General features: G+C 34.8%; 1 protein-coding gene across 2 annotated transcripts in view; it reads right to left on the bottom strand.

The window, feature by feature from the left end:
• Positions 1–299: 299 nt before the first annotated feature.
• LOC136025332 (rRNA 2'-O-methyltransferase fibrillarin-like) overlaps positions 300–17,483 on the bottom strand; it is a 57,920-nt gene continuing 40,736 nt past the window's right edge. The window contains exons 1-2 of one of the 2 annotated variants that reach the window (XM_065701251.1): positions 15,467–15,619; positions 300–627 (exon numbers count right to left, since the gene is read on the bottom strand). In XM_065701251.1, the coding sequence (XP_065557323.1) occupies positions 391–627; positions 15,467–15,487 (258 nt within the window). In that variant the 5' untranslated portion in view covers positions 15,488–15,619 and the 3' untranslated portion in view covers positions 300–390. Of the gene's footprint in view, positions 628–15,466; positions 15,620–17,483 lie in introns of those variants that run through there. The other variant, XM_065701250.1, reaches the window with a different exon arrangement.

Genomic DNA, 17,483 nt, shown 5'->3' with positions numbered 1-17,483 from the left:
TATGGTCATCCCTTTACTGATGGAATTTTGTTTTATCCTTCTTTTGTATCATCAGATGGGATGTCTGCTGTGGCGTGGTGAGTAATTAATATTATGCCTATTATTATTTTTTCTTTCTTATTTGTCTTGTGTTTCTTTTACTGATTATTCATTTCTTATTATTTAATTGTTTTTATCTTTGCAAAACGAGCTTATCTCTCACCCAGATATTTGTACATTAAGTATGTTGTATGATGAAAAATATATGAACCCGAAAATGTCTGCTGCAAATATTAGGTACAGATAACGTCAGAGAAACATTGTATGATAAATTTTGTATTGCAAAAAAATTGTCATATCAGTTGAAAATACAGTTTTTTTTAGTCAGAATATCCATTAGACAATATTAAATCATCTTCCAAATCCTGGTCTGTAGCCCCCTCCAAATCCAGGTCTATATCCATATCCACCTCCAAATCCAGGTCTATATCCATATCCACCTCCGAATCCAGGTCTGTAGCCACCTCCGAATCCAGGTCTGTAGCCACCTCCGAAGCCTGGTCTATAGCCTCCTCCAAGGCCACCAAGCAGACCTCCTAAGCCAAATTGAGCTGCAGTTACAGTTATAATCGCGGCAAAAAGAAGCACCTGTAAAATAAGTAAAATTACTCATCTGATCTGTTGTTCCCTCTTTAATAATAAATAAAAAATTTGGAATTTTTGAGCAGTATTTTCTATTTGCTGACACAGAACACATCTTTGGAATGCTCTGTTTAAGAACTCTCTTTAAACGAGCAACTGTGTATGTAAGTATTTATGTAGGTATGCACGACATAATTTTTTTTAAACGGTACCATATTTTTTTTTTTGAAAATTGGAACCTTAGGATTTTTGGCCTGAAAAAAAAAGATCTAGATAGGTTACAAGTTCGAGAAAATTCATTTAAAGTCTACATTTTGGAAGAAAAAATCATGTTGGTGACGTCATATTCATATACATTTCAAGAGCAAAATTACGTCATTTTTCCTTCAGCAAAGGTCATATCGTTTTTAGTATCTATGACGCATACAAATTTACACAAGACGAAAAAATTCTCTGAAAAGCTAAAGAAAACGAAATGATTCAAGAGACAAAAAAAAAAAAAAAAATCACATTGTATTGCTAACGAAAGTGTGTCTTAGAACTAAAGAAATTGCACGATAATTATGCTGTTGCGTAATTTAGATAGTTCAGAAATTACAATGGAATAAGGGGCGTGTTATTTAAGCACCTGTAATGAATAATCAGGAAGGAGGAATCGGATCCACGAATTTCTTAATTCATCCAAAATCCTTGATTTACCACCCCATGAGTTGAAACTAAAGAATAAAACGATGATTATGCCAATACGTAATTTAGATGTTCAAGAGAACATAGACATTGGAGCATTCCTGGCTATTGTTGGCGGTGTCATTGGGGGGGGGGAGGGAGGGGGGTCTGTTGCCCCCAATAGTTTGGAGAAAAAATTATTATATATCACATGCCCCTTGACTATCTGGATATGGACTCCTCATGCTCACCCCATAAAACCTGCTGGGAATTCGCTCCTGGTTATTACTGAGCTATATAACAACGAAATTAAAGCAAAATGTAAAGACTGGAAATAAATTTTTTGGCATCTATGACTTCATGTAGAATCATACATGATTTTGAATGAATCTAAACGGCTAAGAGAAAATTCATGGAAAAATGTCTAAGGTAATCATGCATGAAAATGAAGCACCATGGCGTCTTCGGCTAGAAGACATGCGATAACAAGTACCACAACAAATCCGAAACAAAAATAATGGACAAAGAAAAATCTGCGGTTAGCATATATGCAACAAGGATGCTCACTTTGAATCGCAAATGAAATCTGTGGTTAGAACAGAAGCAACAGCGAGAATAACAACGAGTCTCAGTAGAAAAAATCCTATAAAATGGATGATTCCATTATTACTGTTTGATGTATTAACAAAAAAAAGGATATGAATTCATGCCAAAGTTTCTTAATTCAATTAAAATTGCTTAATCGACGCCTCTTTACTTAAAACTAAAGAATTACGCGATGATTGTCCTAATATGTAATTAGAGAATCAAACATGTACAAACCTGAAAATTCCCGAGTGTCGGTGCTCAAACGAAATTCGGGCTCCCAGTAGCTATTTGCTATGACCATATTAGATAGATGCGTCGGTCGGGCTTATGCCTGGGAGATCCACTGTCGAACAAACCTTACCGCGCACCAGTAAACAGAGAAGACAAAAGAATTCGGGAGGAAAGTGTGGGTAGCCTTTGTTGACCACACGGCTTCTTTCCACTTAATGGATTGCAAATCGTTCTTGCTGATACTTCAAGTAACTGTGCTACCAGAAAACCACTACAAGCTGCTTGATAAGCTTTACGAAGAGAGGGAGAACTGCGTCAAAGTCAACAGTGAGCAAAGCAAGTTATTTGGCAACAAAATCGGTGTCCACGAGGGGTTTGGCACCGTCCTAGAACTTTTTAACTGTGAAATAGACAATGTCATGGTACAAAATACGAATTGCATTTCCTTCGACTGCATTTTGGAGAGTATGTTCTGATGGATGCCGCTTCACAAATGATCTTGCTCTAGTTATCAACTTAATCAACCAATTATCTGACAGTCTTGTCCAAAAAAATGAGACAGCAAAAGTGGGGCTGAAATTTAACTGACTAATAACGGAAATTCATCCCTAAAGCCCAGTCTCGCCCCTTGAAAAAATAACTGTTTGAGGAGCTCCGGTTTAACTTCTGAGAACCTTTTCTTGCCTTGGCTTCTTGCTGTCTAATGATAGCTCCATAGATGAATAGGTTTCCAGCCAAATATCTAAAGCATCGTCTATTGTTAGAAGGCTTAATATTCTCTGAAGAATACCTTACACTTCGAGGCACACAAACATGGGGATGTATAACACATCCACAAGATCAGTCCTCCTCTGTGTAGTGGAAACATGATCACTTAATTCTTCAATCCTCAACATGATACACGTCAGTTAGACAAAAAAGCTCCGTCAGATTAAGGGCTTTCAGTGGGATTATTCTGTTAGGAACCAAGGTGATTGCGCTGACGTTCCAACTGCCATTTTGTGTTCAAATAGTGTAGCGTACTCCCAGGTGATTCGGACACCTCCTGTGTATGCCGACGACAGTCTCAGCCCGGATAGTCAATGATTTCAAACCCCTAAGGTAATGACTGGTCCTGCCCGAGAGACATATCCTGGACAAGGTGGAAGGATAGCATAAAAAAAACCTGGAGGTGGATAATTATGCTGTAGACGACGCCCCACTCTTAACAGCAGATCTATCGGCGTGGAGGAACAGAGTTGCGATGCTCACTACGTCACCCGTACTGTGGCAGGCGCCTTAAGTAAAAATAACTCATGAAGGGAGGGTGGAAGAAATATAAAAAAAACTTGGGGTTCACCGATTCCACATTTTCCAAGGTTAGCTCCTTGAATTCTTTTCTATATAGAGAACTTCCCATGAATCCCAGTAGTGGCCAAATAACAGTAACTTGTGTCTGCAAGAAAGCAAGAAGACAACAAGAATATTTATAAATAAGAAAATAAGAAACAAATCCATTTAAATTATCTGAAGACCTAATAAGACTGAGAAAATTGGGGCATAAAAATTCACTACTTAAGGCTTCAGATGCACTTATCCAAACTCTACCTACCCAAAGATCCATGGGTCTCGCTCAATAATACAGATACGCAACTGTACTACCAAGCCTTAAATGAATTTAATTGGTTAAATTAAGTTTTGGAATAGTTAGTGGAAAAAATATTTTCCAATATAGGGGTTTTGTAGGAAAAGTTAATAGACAGAGGAAACATGAAAAGGGCTCAAATTAGGTCAAACAATAACAATCATAATTTCTCGAAAGAACTGTCTAGTACATAATAATATTAAATTTACAGAAGTATGATCAATTTGTTTTTAGTTAAGTGCAATGGCGCTTTTGGGTTTTATTTGTTGATGAGAATTTTGTTCGTTTCAAGTCTATGCATATTGTGTTGTTCTGTTTTTGCTCATCCTAGGCATTAAAATTTTCATTAACTTTTCATTAATTAAAAAGAAAATCAACTGAAAAAAATAAAAGCGTTAAAACTTAAAACGAACATAGATTACTCCCAAAATGAGGGGGTGCCTCCTTTTTAACCCCTTGCTCACTGTACTAAGGTTTTTCAGGGCCAAATGGTCAGCACGCTAGATTTGAAATCCTGACGACAGGGGTTCGAGTCTTGGTATCGTTGGCTATTTGGTTTGTAACAGGGGCTTAGTGACATGACAGTGTAAGCTTAGCCAGAGTTGACACGGCTCTGAATGGGTACTTGGACAAATCTGGGGAAGATGAACAGGAAAAGCGTGCGACAACACAGGATGGCTGGCCCGTGGCCCCCTATTGTATTTCCTTGATGAAGGACTATGAAATGGAGATTAGCACCACGGGTAGGGACTGTAAAGTCCAGTGCCGTATTCTTTACCTTTATTCTTTACCTTTAATGAAGCTTATTATTCCCAATCAACGGCCCTTGTGTTTCAGCAATCGTTCTTAAAGGATTTGGGCGAACAAAAAAAAGTCAAACTTCAGCATAAAAAGCGAAGGTTGAGAAGGGGTAAATCCGTTTATATATGGAATAATTCTGGTCACTCTAAGTTTTAACGTTGCTCCATATTCTCAGTAGAAAAAGCTTTTTTTTGTAGTTAATTTCTGATTGTTTTCGAACCAAAATACCTAACAAAAAAAAAATATAATTTTGGTGTTCTTTTTGCTTTTTTTCCTGGCTGTTTTTTTTTAGTTTTTTTCTGCCTATGTTTTAATATGTTGGATTGTAACTAAAATTTAGGACAAAAATTGAATATTTAGTCAAAATTCTCGAAGAAGAGTAGTTTTGTTGAATAAGTCCTTAATAATATTTTTACTGCAGAATTTCGGATAGACGCAAAAGGATGTTATTGTTCATATGGACTGAAATTCTGTGTTTCTTTTGATCTTATACGCGGCTGAAACCATCGTGATCTCTACAATAGGGTACTCTGATGTTTATATACAGTATAAATGTATGTTTAAATACGTTGAAACATTCAATATAAATAGGGAAAGAGACATATTTCCATTTAAATCACTTCAGAAAAACTCCTGGTAGCAATTGCGAACCCTCCTCCCCACACCACTAAGAAATTTTCTAGTGAGTCTTGTGATGGGCCGTCGTGTCTTTTCCACCTCTGTGCCGATAGGCAGGTAAATAATATTTTATGCTACATGGATAGAGATTGTAGCAACGGAGGGGGCATTTTTACTCCCCCTTTTTACTCCCCCCTTGTACCACTAATAAAGAAGTAAACCAAAACTAATCCTGGGAATCAAGATGGAGTAAATATCAACTTCTACCAGTTCACCTTCCCCAAAACACATTTTGTATTTATCTGAGAGCTCGGTGAGACTTTATAATTGACATTGATATTATAGGATATTTAGACATTAAAATTCGCTATTTGAGGCAGAGTCCTCTCACCTAAAATGTCTCCCCCCACCCTTTCCCTGCTTCACAATAGTTGATGTACACCTACACATCGCTGCGTATAATTTTATGAAACATGAAGCAAGTCGGTTTGGCTAAATGAAGCTTTAAAATATTTTCCATAAATATTTTTTTGCAATAAGCAGGGAGGTATCAGCCCATAGCCTCCTTATTCAGGTTTTTTTAAATGAACGGACACAAAAGATAAATTTCCCCCCCCCCTCCTCTCATACTTTTTTGAATTCATCTGAAAATGATGGAGAGTTAGACAATCTGGGCATTGAAATGGGTTCTTCAAGTCATCTTCCCCGAAACCCCAATCCCAACCGACATAATGGGTGAGAAACTCAACATCCGCCTTTCATAATAGCTGATGTGCAACTATGCATCACTAAACATAATTCCACGAAAAATCAAGTGAATGGACTTATTAACCATATTAATAAATGTCCATATTACTCATTTATTTTGTATAAATCACGTGACTTTTTAGGAAAGAATGCGCCACCGTGCGGCATTACTGTCTCTACAACTGGGAAGCTCCATTTACACTTTTTTCATACTTTCAAATCCACTGACTACCTTAAATTTTCCATTGATAGCAACTTAGTCCTGTTTGTGGGTACCACGAAATTGCATGAAACGCAATTTCATGTGGCACAATTTGTTAGGTTACTTAAAAAGGACACTAAAACTTTTAATTTTCGTTCGAACGAATCCTTTCCCGATCTTCAAAGACCAGGAGTTTAATATGATCTTCCCTGAAAAAATAAACCATAATAAACACGCATTCGCCATTTTTTTGCCAGGGAAAAAACCCCAAAAAATCCACTTTTTTGTTGATAGGACCTTGAAATGTGAACAATATAGCTCTCTTATATGAGGAATTTCATGGTGAGGTTTTCATTAAGACTACTTGACCTATGGCAGGGAGGGGGTGTTTGCGTTTTTTTGACAAACAGGCAAGTTTCCTCAGGCTCGTCATCTTTAATGGGCAACATTAAATTTAATGAATTTTATATATTTGGAATCAAACAGTTCGCGGTAGCAAACTGTAGTAAGGAGTGACCTGGCTCAATACTAAACGAAACCTTGAAAAAAAGGAATTTTGATGCTAATAGATACATCAAAAGAATTGGATTTTTAAGCTAATTTTAAATATATAAGTTTCATCAAATTTAGTTTTACCCATCAAAAGTTACGAGCCTGAGAAAATTTGCCTTATTTTCGAAAATCGGGAGAAACACCCCCCTAAAATTCATTGAAACTTAACAAAAATCACACAATCGAATTCAGTGCATCAGAGAACCCTACTGTAGAAGTTTCAAGATCCTATCTCCAAATCGTGGAATTTCGTATTTTTTGCCAGAAGGTGCATATTTAATTTTTTTTTCAGGGGTGATCGTATCGACCCCACGGTCCTAGAATATCGTGAGAGGGCTTATTCTAACCGAAATTAAAAGTTATAGTGCCCTTTTTAAGTGACCAAAAAATTAGAGGGCACCAAGGCCCCCTCCCACACTCACTTTTACCCAAAGTCACCGGATCAAAATTTTGAGGTAGCCATTTTGTTCAACATAGTCTAAAAACCTAATAGCTATGTCTTCGGAGATGAATTACTCCCTCAAAGTCCCCGGGGGAGGGGCTACAAGTTACAAACTTTGACCAGTTTTTACATAAATAAATGGTTATTGGGAAATGTACTGACGTTTTCAGGGGTTTTTTTTCGGTTAGGGGGGAGGGGGGGGGGGAGGGGAGAGGGTTACGTGGGAAGATCTTTCCATGAGAGGAATTTTTCAGGGGGAAGAGAATTTCATTCAAGGGGGCGCAGGATTTTCTAGCATTGTTTAAAACAAAACAATAAAAAGTTACATATGAAAATTTTTTCAACTGAAGGGAAGGAGAAGCATTAAAATTTAAAACGAACAGAAATTATTATGCATATGAGGAGCTCATCTACTCCTAAATACCTCGCTCTTTGCGTTAAAGTATCTTCAGTAATTTCAACTATTTATTCTACGGCCTTTGTGATTCTGGGGTCATTCTTAAAGAATTGGGACAAAATTCAAGCTTTAATGTGAAGAGTGAGGTATTGAGGAGGGGCGAACCCCCTCAGCACTAATAGAAATGTACAAATATAGAAGTTCGTTACGGAGATTAATTCTTAAGTTAGGTATATTTATTACTAATAAGAAAGTTTGTAAAAAAAAGTTCTAGTTGCCTTTTTAAGTAACCAAAAATTGGAGGGCAACTAGGCCTTCTCCCCAACTCTTTTTTCTTATCAAATTCGTCCGATCAAAATTATGAGACAGCTTTTTACGCTAAAACCTCGCTCTTTATGCTAAAGTTTTTTATTGTTTTAAAAAATAGAGTTGTGTAAAAGAGTCAAACTTCAGCGTAAAGAGCAGGGTGTTGAGCAGGGAACAGCCCCTTTCATATACGAAATAATTTCTGTTCGTTTTAAGTTTAATGTCGCTCCTTACTTGTGGTTAAAAAACTTGATTTTTAAAATATTTAATCTGCATAAGAAATCAATTCATTTGATATATTAAATAGTACTAAAATTCTGTTTTTAGAGTTTCAAATGCTGTTGGTCTAGTCGCTCCTTACATACCTCAACTTTATTCGTTCGTTACCACGAACTGTTGTTACATAATTTTATTGCTGGTTAAAATTAGGAATATTTGTAAGAAAGGTTTGTTTGGTCAGTTTTCAACTTAAGATATAATGATATTTTATTTAGAATCGATATAAGAGTCGATATAACTCTATCCTCTTCAAAAATTATTGCCTTAATTGAGGTTTTATTATAATCCAATAAAAGAAATGTTTTTAAAGCTGTTTTTTAATTTTCCTACTAAATAATTGAAATATTGGATATTAGTGAAACCACTCGACAGAATTTGAATATTAAGTCACTATTTTTGTGCAAAATATTATATTAAGAGCTTACTATAGAAAAGAGGAGATGAAGAAAGAGGGTGATTCAGCTGTATTGAAATTCGTGCAATTTATAGACTGAAGGGCTGAAGCCAGTCTGAACCCATTCTAGAAGATACCCTTGATTGTAAACGTATTTTAATGTACTTTTTTATTAAATAACCTTTTATAATAATATTTTCAGAAACTTTTACTTGCTCAAATAAATGCATCTCGGGGTCAATTATCAAAAATTGACCATAGTTGTTTATGAAAAAACCAAATAATAAAAAACAGACTATCATAAATCAATACAACCTGATTTTTTCAGTAAGTTTTTTATGTCAATTAAGGCTCTTAAACTTATAAAATAGAACCTGCTTAAAAAATAGTATAAATCGGCAAAAAATATTCCCTCAAAGTTTCAACTCGAGCTCTTAAGTCATTCCGGAGATATGATAAATCTGCAATACATAACAAGTACGCCTTTTATTCGGTGCTGCGTTTCGACTCTTGAGTATAGTTTTAGTAAAAACTTGGTATATTACACATGCCAGATGGTTTTTAAGAATTAAATTCAAACCAGAACTGATCAGGAATAAAATGTTGGGCACGTTTTTGGGTCCTTACCCCCTCCCCCTTTTACTCGCTACAACACATTTTTTCCGGTCCAAGCTCCTGTTCGACTCTTTTATCTACATGCTGAAAAATTCTTTTTCTTCTCTTGGAAAAATAAATGTTACCTAGCAATTCTCAGGAAAGTGTTAAATTGGTTGGGGGGATCAAGGAAAAAAATGAATAATAAGCATACAATACAATAACAAAATATAAAAATAATGCAGCAGAAATAAAATATAAAGGTGTATTTGTTCCACAGTATTGAAAACTCAGAACAAATGCAAACAAAGAAACAGGAGTAGTCAAGTCTTTAATTAGAAAATGAAAGACTAATCTATGGGGTTTTCAATATTCTTATTCTCTTCCCGACCGTAAAACCAACAAATTTTATATACATTTTTAGTTCTCCGATAATTCAAGCAAGCTTAGTTTTGAGTAAAGTACTAGGTTTTACGAATTCAACATATATAGGGAAATATCACGAATAAGTTCATTTGGGTCAGCTATACAGAATTAAATTGCATAAACTTTGAAGTAATAATTTTTAATCGTTTTAAGTTCCAATTTGACTCTATAATTCAATCTGAAAAATATTAATTTATAAAAGTTTGTTTGGTTTTAGATTTTGAAAATATAACCAATAACATTATTTTCTAGTTTTATAACTACTACTTTTAACATTTCACCGCAGCACCAAGTCGCCTGAGGCCAACACAGCTAGGTACGCTCCTCCTCCATCTCAATCTATTTAAAGCCTTCCTCTTTACACCCTCTCAGGAAGTTCCTATTTCCTTTAAATTCTTCTTTATGAAATCCTCCCCAGCCACGGACGACCTGCTTTCCGTCTAATCCTAGACAGTTAGTTTTATAATTGTCTTTTAATATTCATGTTGTACAACATGCAACCTTTTAAATTAGTGCAGGAAGTTTGAGGATTGTTTCGAATTGGCCCCCTTCTTCTGAATTATTGACAGTTATTACATCTTTTTTTTCACTTGGCACATGACAAATAATGGCGAAAAAGTTTTTTTTAAGAAAAACGGGTAATTTTGGACCAAGATGTCACCTTCTAAACTACGACAATAACAATTAATATGCCATTAAGCACCCTTAATCAGTAACAGCAGACTGTTTTTCTTCTCACGCTGCCTGGATATTGCCCGAAGTTATAGACATTTTTTTGACAAAATCACTTGAAATTCAAACGGTACTTGTGTATTATACGCCACTCAAGTTTACACTGCGTAAAAATCGGAAACAATTCTCTCCGTGCAAAATTCTTCCAGAAGAAAATTCATCCTTCCCTCCCTACCCAAAAAATGTATGCATACTTCCCAATAACAAATAATACACGTAAACATTGGGCAAATTTTATAACTTAAAAAATTTTCCCCAGGGGGGGTAGGGGGTCATTTTATCTCCAAACAAAAAGTTATTGGGCCTTTCAACTATGCTGAATAAAATACCTATCTCAAATTTTGATCGGGCGATTTTGGGAAAAAAGTGGCGTGGAAGGGGGTATAGTTGCCCTCTGATTTTTTGCCACTTAAAAAGGCACTAGAACTTTTCGTTTTCGTTAGAATGAGATTTCTACCGATGTTTCAAGCCCACTGGGTCAATACGATCACCCCAGGGAAAAAACACACATCTGTGATCGTTCTTCTGGCAAAAATAACAAAATTTTGCAGATAACAAAATACCAAAATTTCAACTAATTTTGTGAAAATTTTTTGCTGATATTAGCTTGAAATCTCTACGGTAGGATTCTTTGATAAGCTGAATCTGATGGTATGATTTTCATTAAAATTCTTTGACTTCTAGAGTGCCTTCCTTCTTTTTTCGAAAATCAGACAAATTTTCTCAGGCTCGTAGCTTTTGATGGGTAAGATTAAACTTAATGAAACTTGTATATTTGGAATCAGCATAACACGCCAATTCTTTTGATACACCTATTGGCATCAAAATTCTTTTTTTTAGAGTTTCGGCTGCTATTAAGCCGGGTTATTCCTTACTTACAGTTCGTAACCACGAACTGTTGGATTACCTATCAAAATTCAAACAGAGATCATTGACATATTTGATCGTCTTTTCTGAGTTACCAAAAGTATTGTACTCATAAAACTTTACAGTTTCATCAAATGTAACTAAACAAACAGAGAAGGATTTTCAACTAAAGTAAGGAGCAAGTTTAAAACTTAAAACAAATTGAAAATACTCTGTATATAAGGGGGACTGCCCCCTTCGGAACACCTTGCTCAATAATCAAAAGTTTTTGTGCTTTGGAAAATCTTTTTTTCCAATTACAAATTTTCTTTAAAAATTTGGACAAAAGCCAAACTTCTTAGTAAAGAGTTAGGAGCTAAGGAGGAAACAGCCCCCTTTATATAAAGAATAATCTGTTTAAATAGGTTTCAAATCTGTTCCTTGCTTTCAGTTGAAAAGCTCCATTTTATTTAATTTCTGATTGTTTTCCAAATCATACCCAGGCCTAACCAAGATATAAATTGAGGTATCGGTACCTTAAATCCCTGGTTAATTGCTTTTAAAATGTGTAAATCGAATTGTACGCTGATTAGTACTGTCCTATGGTTAAGTATTTCAATTTTGGATAAAATTTGAATATACTTAAAAAACTGGCGATGAATAGCGCTTTTGATAAATAGTCCTTGTTAACGTTACTACTAAAGAATTTTGATTTTGATGAAAAAGAGATTATTGTTTATATGGATGGAAATTCTGTAAGACATTTGATCAAACAGTTCGAGGTTATAAAATGTAGTAGGCTAAGGAGCGAACCGGCTCAATAGTAACCAAAACTATAAATAATGGATTTTTATACTAATAGATACATCAAAAGAATTAAATTTTTATGCTGATTTTAAATATTTAGTTTCATCAAATTTATTCTTACCTATCAAAAGTTAAGAGCCTGAGAAAATCTGCCCTGTTTTGGAAAATAGAGGAAAATACCCCTTAAACGTCTTAGTATCTTAACGAAAATCATACTATCACATTCAGTGTATCAGAGAACCCTATTGTAGAAGTTTCAAGCTCCTATCTACAAAAATGTGGAATTTTGTATTTTTTGCCAGAAGACCGATCACAAGTGTGTTTATTTGTTTTTTTCCCAGGGGTAATCGTATCGACCCAGTAGTCCTGGAATGTCGCAAAAGCGCTCATTCTAACTGAAATTAAAAGTTCTATTGCCCTTTTTAAGTGACCAAAACAATTGGAGGGCACCTAAGCCCCGTCCCACGCTCATTTTTTTCCCAAAGTCAACGGATCAAAACTTTGAGATAGCCATTTTGTTCAGCATACTCGAAAAACCTAATAACTATGTCTTTGGGGATGACATACTCCCCCACAGTCTCCGGGAGAGGGGCTGCAAGTTACAAGCTTTGACCATTGTTTACAAATAGTAATGGTTATTGGGAAGTGTACAGATATGTTCAGGGAGATTTTCTTCTGGTTGGGGGGAGGGGGCGAGGTTAGGAGGTTACGTTGGATGATATTTCTATGGAGAATGTATCATGAGGAAAGAGAAATCTCATGAATGGGGCGCAGGATTTTCTAGAATTAAAAAAAAAATATGAAAAAGTTTTTTCAACAAGATATAAGGAGCAGCATTAAAACTTAAAACGAACAGAAATTATTACGCATACGAGGAGGTTCATCTCCTCCTAAATACCTCGCTCTTTACGCTAAAGCATTTTTTGTAATTTCAACTATTTATTCTACGACCTTTGTGATTAAGGGGTCATTCTTAAAGAATTGGAATAAAATTTAAGCTTTAGTGTAATGAGCAAGGTCTTGACGAGGGTGAAATCTCTCTCATATAAGTAATAAAAATATACGAATATAGAAGCTTGTTACGTAAGTTATGTATATTTATTACTAACAAAAACAATCGTAAAAAAGTTAAAAGTTCTAGTTGCTTTTCAAGTAACCAAAAAATTAGAAGGCAACTAGGCCTCCTCCCCCACCCCTTTTTTCCCAAAATCTTCCTATCAAAACTATGAGAAAGCCATTTAGCTAAAACAAAATTACTATGCAAATTTCGTTTTAATTATTCATGTGCGGAGAGCCAAAATCAAAACGTGCATCAATTCAAAAACGCACAAAAATTAAATAAAAAAACATGTTTTTTTTAACTGAAAGCACTGAGCGACATTAAAACTTAAAACGAACAGAAATTACTCCTTATATTAAAGGGACTGTTCCCTCCTCAACACCCCCCTGTTTACGCTAATTTTTTCTATTGTTTTGAAAAGTAGTCGTAAGAAAGGGTCAAACTTTAGTGTAAAGAGTGGGGCGTTTAGGAGGGAACAGCCTCTCTCCTCTACGGAGTAATTTCTGTTTGTTTTAAGTTTTACAGTCGCTCCTTACTTTCAGCTGAAAAAACTTGTTTTTTTTATTATTTAATCTTCTACATAACTGAAGCCATCACAAGCTCTACACTAGTATTTTTCTTATCGATTAATATATTACATACATTTTTTTTTAATACATTGAAGTACTTCATGTAAGTAAAAAATATCATTTAAAGTTGCTGAAAACTAAAATGTTAAAATGTGCTGATAGATATGGGAATGTAACATTTTAGCTTTATTGAGAAACATTTTAGTCAATTCCTGCTCCCCCCACCTCTTTCAACATTTATCTGAAACCTCATGAAGAGTAAGCAGTTTTTCCATTAAAATTTACTTTTTTTTAGGAATCTACCCTACTCCCTCCTAAACAATGACTCACCCCTCCCCCATCGTTATAGCTGACACGCAGTTACAGATCACCGAACATAGCCTAACTTCATTGCACATGAAGCGAATCAACTTGGTTGAATTCAGTACTGCCACCGTGTGGTATTACTTCTTTTGCAATTGGAAAGCCTAGAATATAATATTGATAATTTTAAATCAAATAACTTCTCAGAATTTTAAATTGATTGCAAATTCGTCCTCTCCGGAGTAAAGTCGTAGTTTGGTGCCCTTAAATGGCAGAAAACAAGACTTTCCCTGGCCCTATCCGTATGGTCACTTAAAAATTAGCTTTAAATTCACATTTAGCTCCCTCTCAATTTTCTTTGACCTTCGGTTTGATACAATCACCCCCGGGAAAAAAACACATAAACATGCAGCGACGATGTTTCTTTTGAAAAAAAATGTGAAATTCCATATTTCGAAGATTGGAGCTTGAAATCTCTACGGTTGGGTTGTATGATGTATCTAATAACAGGATTTTTAATAAGATCGCTTGTTTTTTTGGGGTGTTTCCCCTTTTTTTCAAATATCATGCAATTTTTTCCGTTTTTGGTTTTGGGTGGGTAATAATAAACGGAAAGAATTTTATATATTAAGAATCAGCATAAAAAGCCAATACTGCCGGTGTAGCAACTGCCATGGGAATTTTATTTTTAGTTTTGGTGAATATTGGCCGAGGTCACTTTTTACTTCCTGTTCTTCATCACAAACCGTTTGATAAAATTCTCGCGCATGTGACCAAATTTTTTTTGAACCTGTTCATTTTATATAGTTGAATAAGACAATAAAAAGAAAGAGGGTCAATTTGACAGCTGGATAGTTAAGTTTATATTTTGTTTTTCCTTTGCTATTCTGTTTTTTTTTAATGTTTGAATATATAAAGGATTTAAGTTCGAGAGGGAGAATTGCCCTGTTATGAAAGAGGTACATTTTACATAGCCGTTATAAAGTCAAAACGTGGTATCTATGCAGACAGGAGGATTTCTTAGCGTCTCTACTCCTTATGTAATCTATTCTAAGGCGTAGGAAATTGCATAAAGACAAGTCTACATCTATTATAATCTGCCAAAACAATACATCTTTCTGTAATTTTGGTTTCAGTTTAATTTTCTTTTAAGATCAAATGTATAATAATTAAATATATTATTGATTAAATAAATTGATCTCTTTGCAGGGAATCCTTGTCATTTAAAATTTACTCTTTTTTTCATTTTGCATTCAATTTAATTGCTCTTTTTATATGAGAGTTTTTTTCCTGAAAGTATTTAAATATAAACTTATTCCAACGAAAAAATATCCTGAAATATATTCCCTGTCACCCAATCGCCACTAGTATTGTGGCATCTGGTCCCCCCGCTGGAAAATCTGAAGGGGGAACTTGGAGGGATGAATGATCTCTAATTAAAACCCCTTAAGGATCTACATGGTTCTTAAATTTTTTTATCGCAGCTTTCTAAGTTTCCAATCCGAAAATATTGATTGTTTAAACGTAATCAAGTAAGAAGTTCTTATATAACCATTCAATTTGAAGTTCACTTGTGCTTAGTGGCCTCCCAAGACAAGCTGAGTCTTTCTGTTTACATATTACTTTCATTTATTTATTGCTTTTATTTATTTACTTATTACCTTAAATATATATCCAGTCATGATATTGTGGTGCTTGAATACAAATAGCACGTTGTTGTTCAAATTTTATGCATACACTAACTGAAATATTCTCTTTTAAGTACTTTAAGTTAGATAGCTCATTAGCCTTTCCTCTTCGGGTTTTCGGAAATTTAAGCGCTTGTCCTATTTACGGTCAAACCAATCAGAATTTCCAGGCTATAATGCCCCAGAACAAGTTGTTCGCCCATTTTGCTTCTGCGTTGCAATTCAAAAGTGGATATTCCACTATATGGATTATATGGATATTCCACTTGTACTCAAATTCTGATTGCCATAACCCTGTCACAGAAAAGCGCAAATTACGCTCTTATTAAACTAGGACTATTGGCAAATTACTCTCGTCCTTTGGGAAAATAAACATGCATCCGTAATCGAGCTATATCTTATAGCTTAGTTTATCCGTAATTAGCTATAAGATTGTTTTGTGGAGGTTAGTCACGGAATATTTTGTGACTGGAAGACCATCTTTTTTTTTGGGGGGGGGGGTTCATTATTTTGTTTTCAGTAAAAGTGATAGCTTTTAGAATTCAACAGATACTAAAAAATATCCGGAGTCAGTTAATTTGAGCTAGTTTTCTGTGTCGGTTATATAACATCCGTAATCAACGAAGTTATAGTTTTTGGTTATAGTTATAGTTATATATATAGTGATATAGTTATATAGTTATAGTTATAGTTATAGTTATAGTTTTTATCTCAAGTTTCAAAAAAGCTCATTAATTCATAGAAAGCTTTTTTTTTTCAAATATACTCAACAGGCTTTAAAAGGAGTATTTTTGTTTGACTTTGGGGTTGAAATCAAAGAAGTAAAAGTAACTTTTAAAATGAATTTAAGTGAACCTCTGATATACCTTAAATTTTGGCACATGATATGTATAACCTTGTCTGTAAACGAAGATTCTGAGGGGGGGGGGTCTTTCCTTATCAGAATGATTAAGGATTTGCACAAGAAAAACAGTTCTTCCCATAAAAATAGAAATGAAGAAATGACACTTTACTCCTTAGGTAGATTTTTTTAAGGGAAAATCAAAGGGGAAAATAAAAAATTCAAGAGGGGAAAATCTATTCCACTTGTTAAGGACCTGAATCGACCATCCAGATTTCAATAGTATACTCTTTATATCTCCTACAGTGTCCAGTTCAGAAATGGCAACAAAAAATGCTAGCTCAGCACTTTACAAAGAAGTCATAAATATAAAACTATTTAAAAGCAGTAGGTTCTAAATCAGGCATCAAACATCTCACTGTGATCTCCCGGTAGCCAGTTTGTATAGCTTACTTATCTTGAATTAACACGATTTGTTTGCCAGTTCTTTTCATAACCTATCTCGTCTAAATCTAGTATATACACCCATGGTCATATGTTTTCGAACTCCTCCCAGCCATAATCAAGGCTTCTGACCATCACTTTTTAATGTTTTCTTGTATCTAATTATTTTACTCTAGTGGTAAGAGGCTACAGGAAAATCAAACTTATATCCTCGGTCTTTAAAATTGAGGGAGGGGGATAAGAACGTCCTTTTAAGATTTTTTAGGATATTAATGTTGATCAGCTCTTCATAATTTGCATTTTATTACATTCTGGCCCTGTTTGGGCAAAAATAACGTTCCGTGACACAAAATGGCATAAAATCTTACTTTACCGTTTTATTGTTCTAAGTCATGAAAAATTTGTTTTCTATCTTATAATTGGGACTGTCTAAATCTCTGATCCTTGTTGGGTGAAAATTGATTTTCTTTGGCACAAGACGGCAAATGCGGCTCACGGCAGTTGTTGTTTGTAAGGAAAAGGGGGGGGCTGAAAACCCTCTGAGTAGCACCATAGATTATAGAAATCGATTGTTTTTCTGAAAAATTTCATCCTCTGGTATTTTGGCCCTGTATGGGTGAACTTTTATGTTTGTGGCTCAAAATAACAGAGAACGTAAATTTACTGTCACATGTTTATTTTATTATTTCACCGTAATACGACGGT

The sequence above is a fragment of the Artemia franciscana genome, chromosome 3, assembly GCF_032884065.1.
Source record: "Artemia franciscana chromosome 3, ASM3288406v1, whole genome shotgun sequence".
NCBI classification, from domain to species: domain Eukaryota; kingdom Metazoa; phylum Arthropoda; class Branchiopoda; order Anostraca; family Artemiidae; genus Artemia; species Artemia franciscana.
This window is presented reverse-complemented; position numbering and strand designations above follow the sequence as displayed.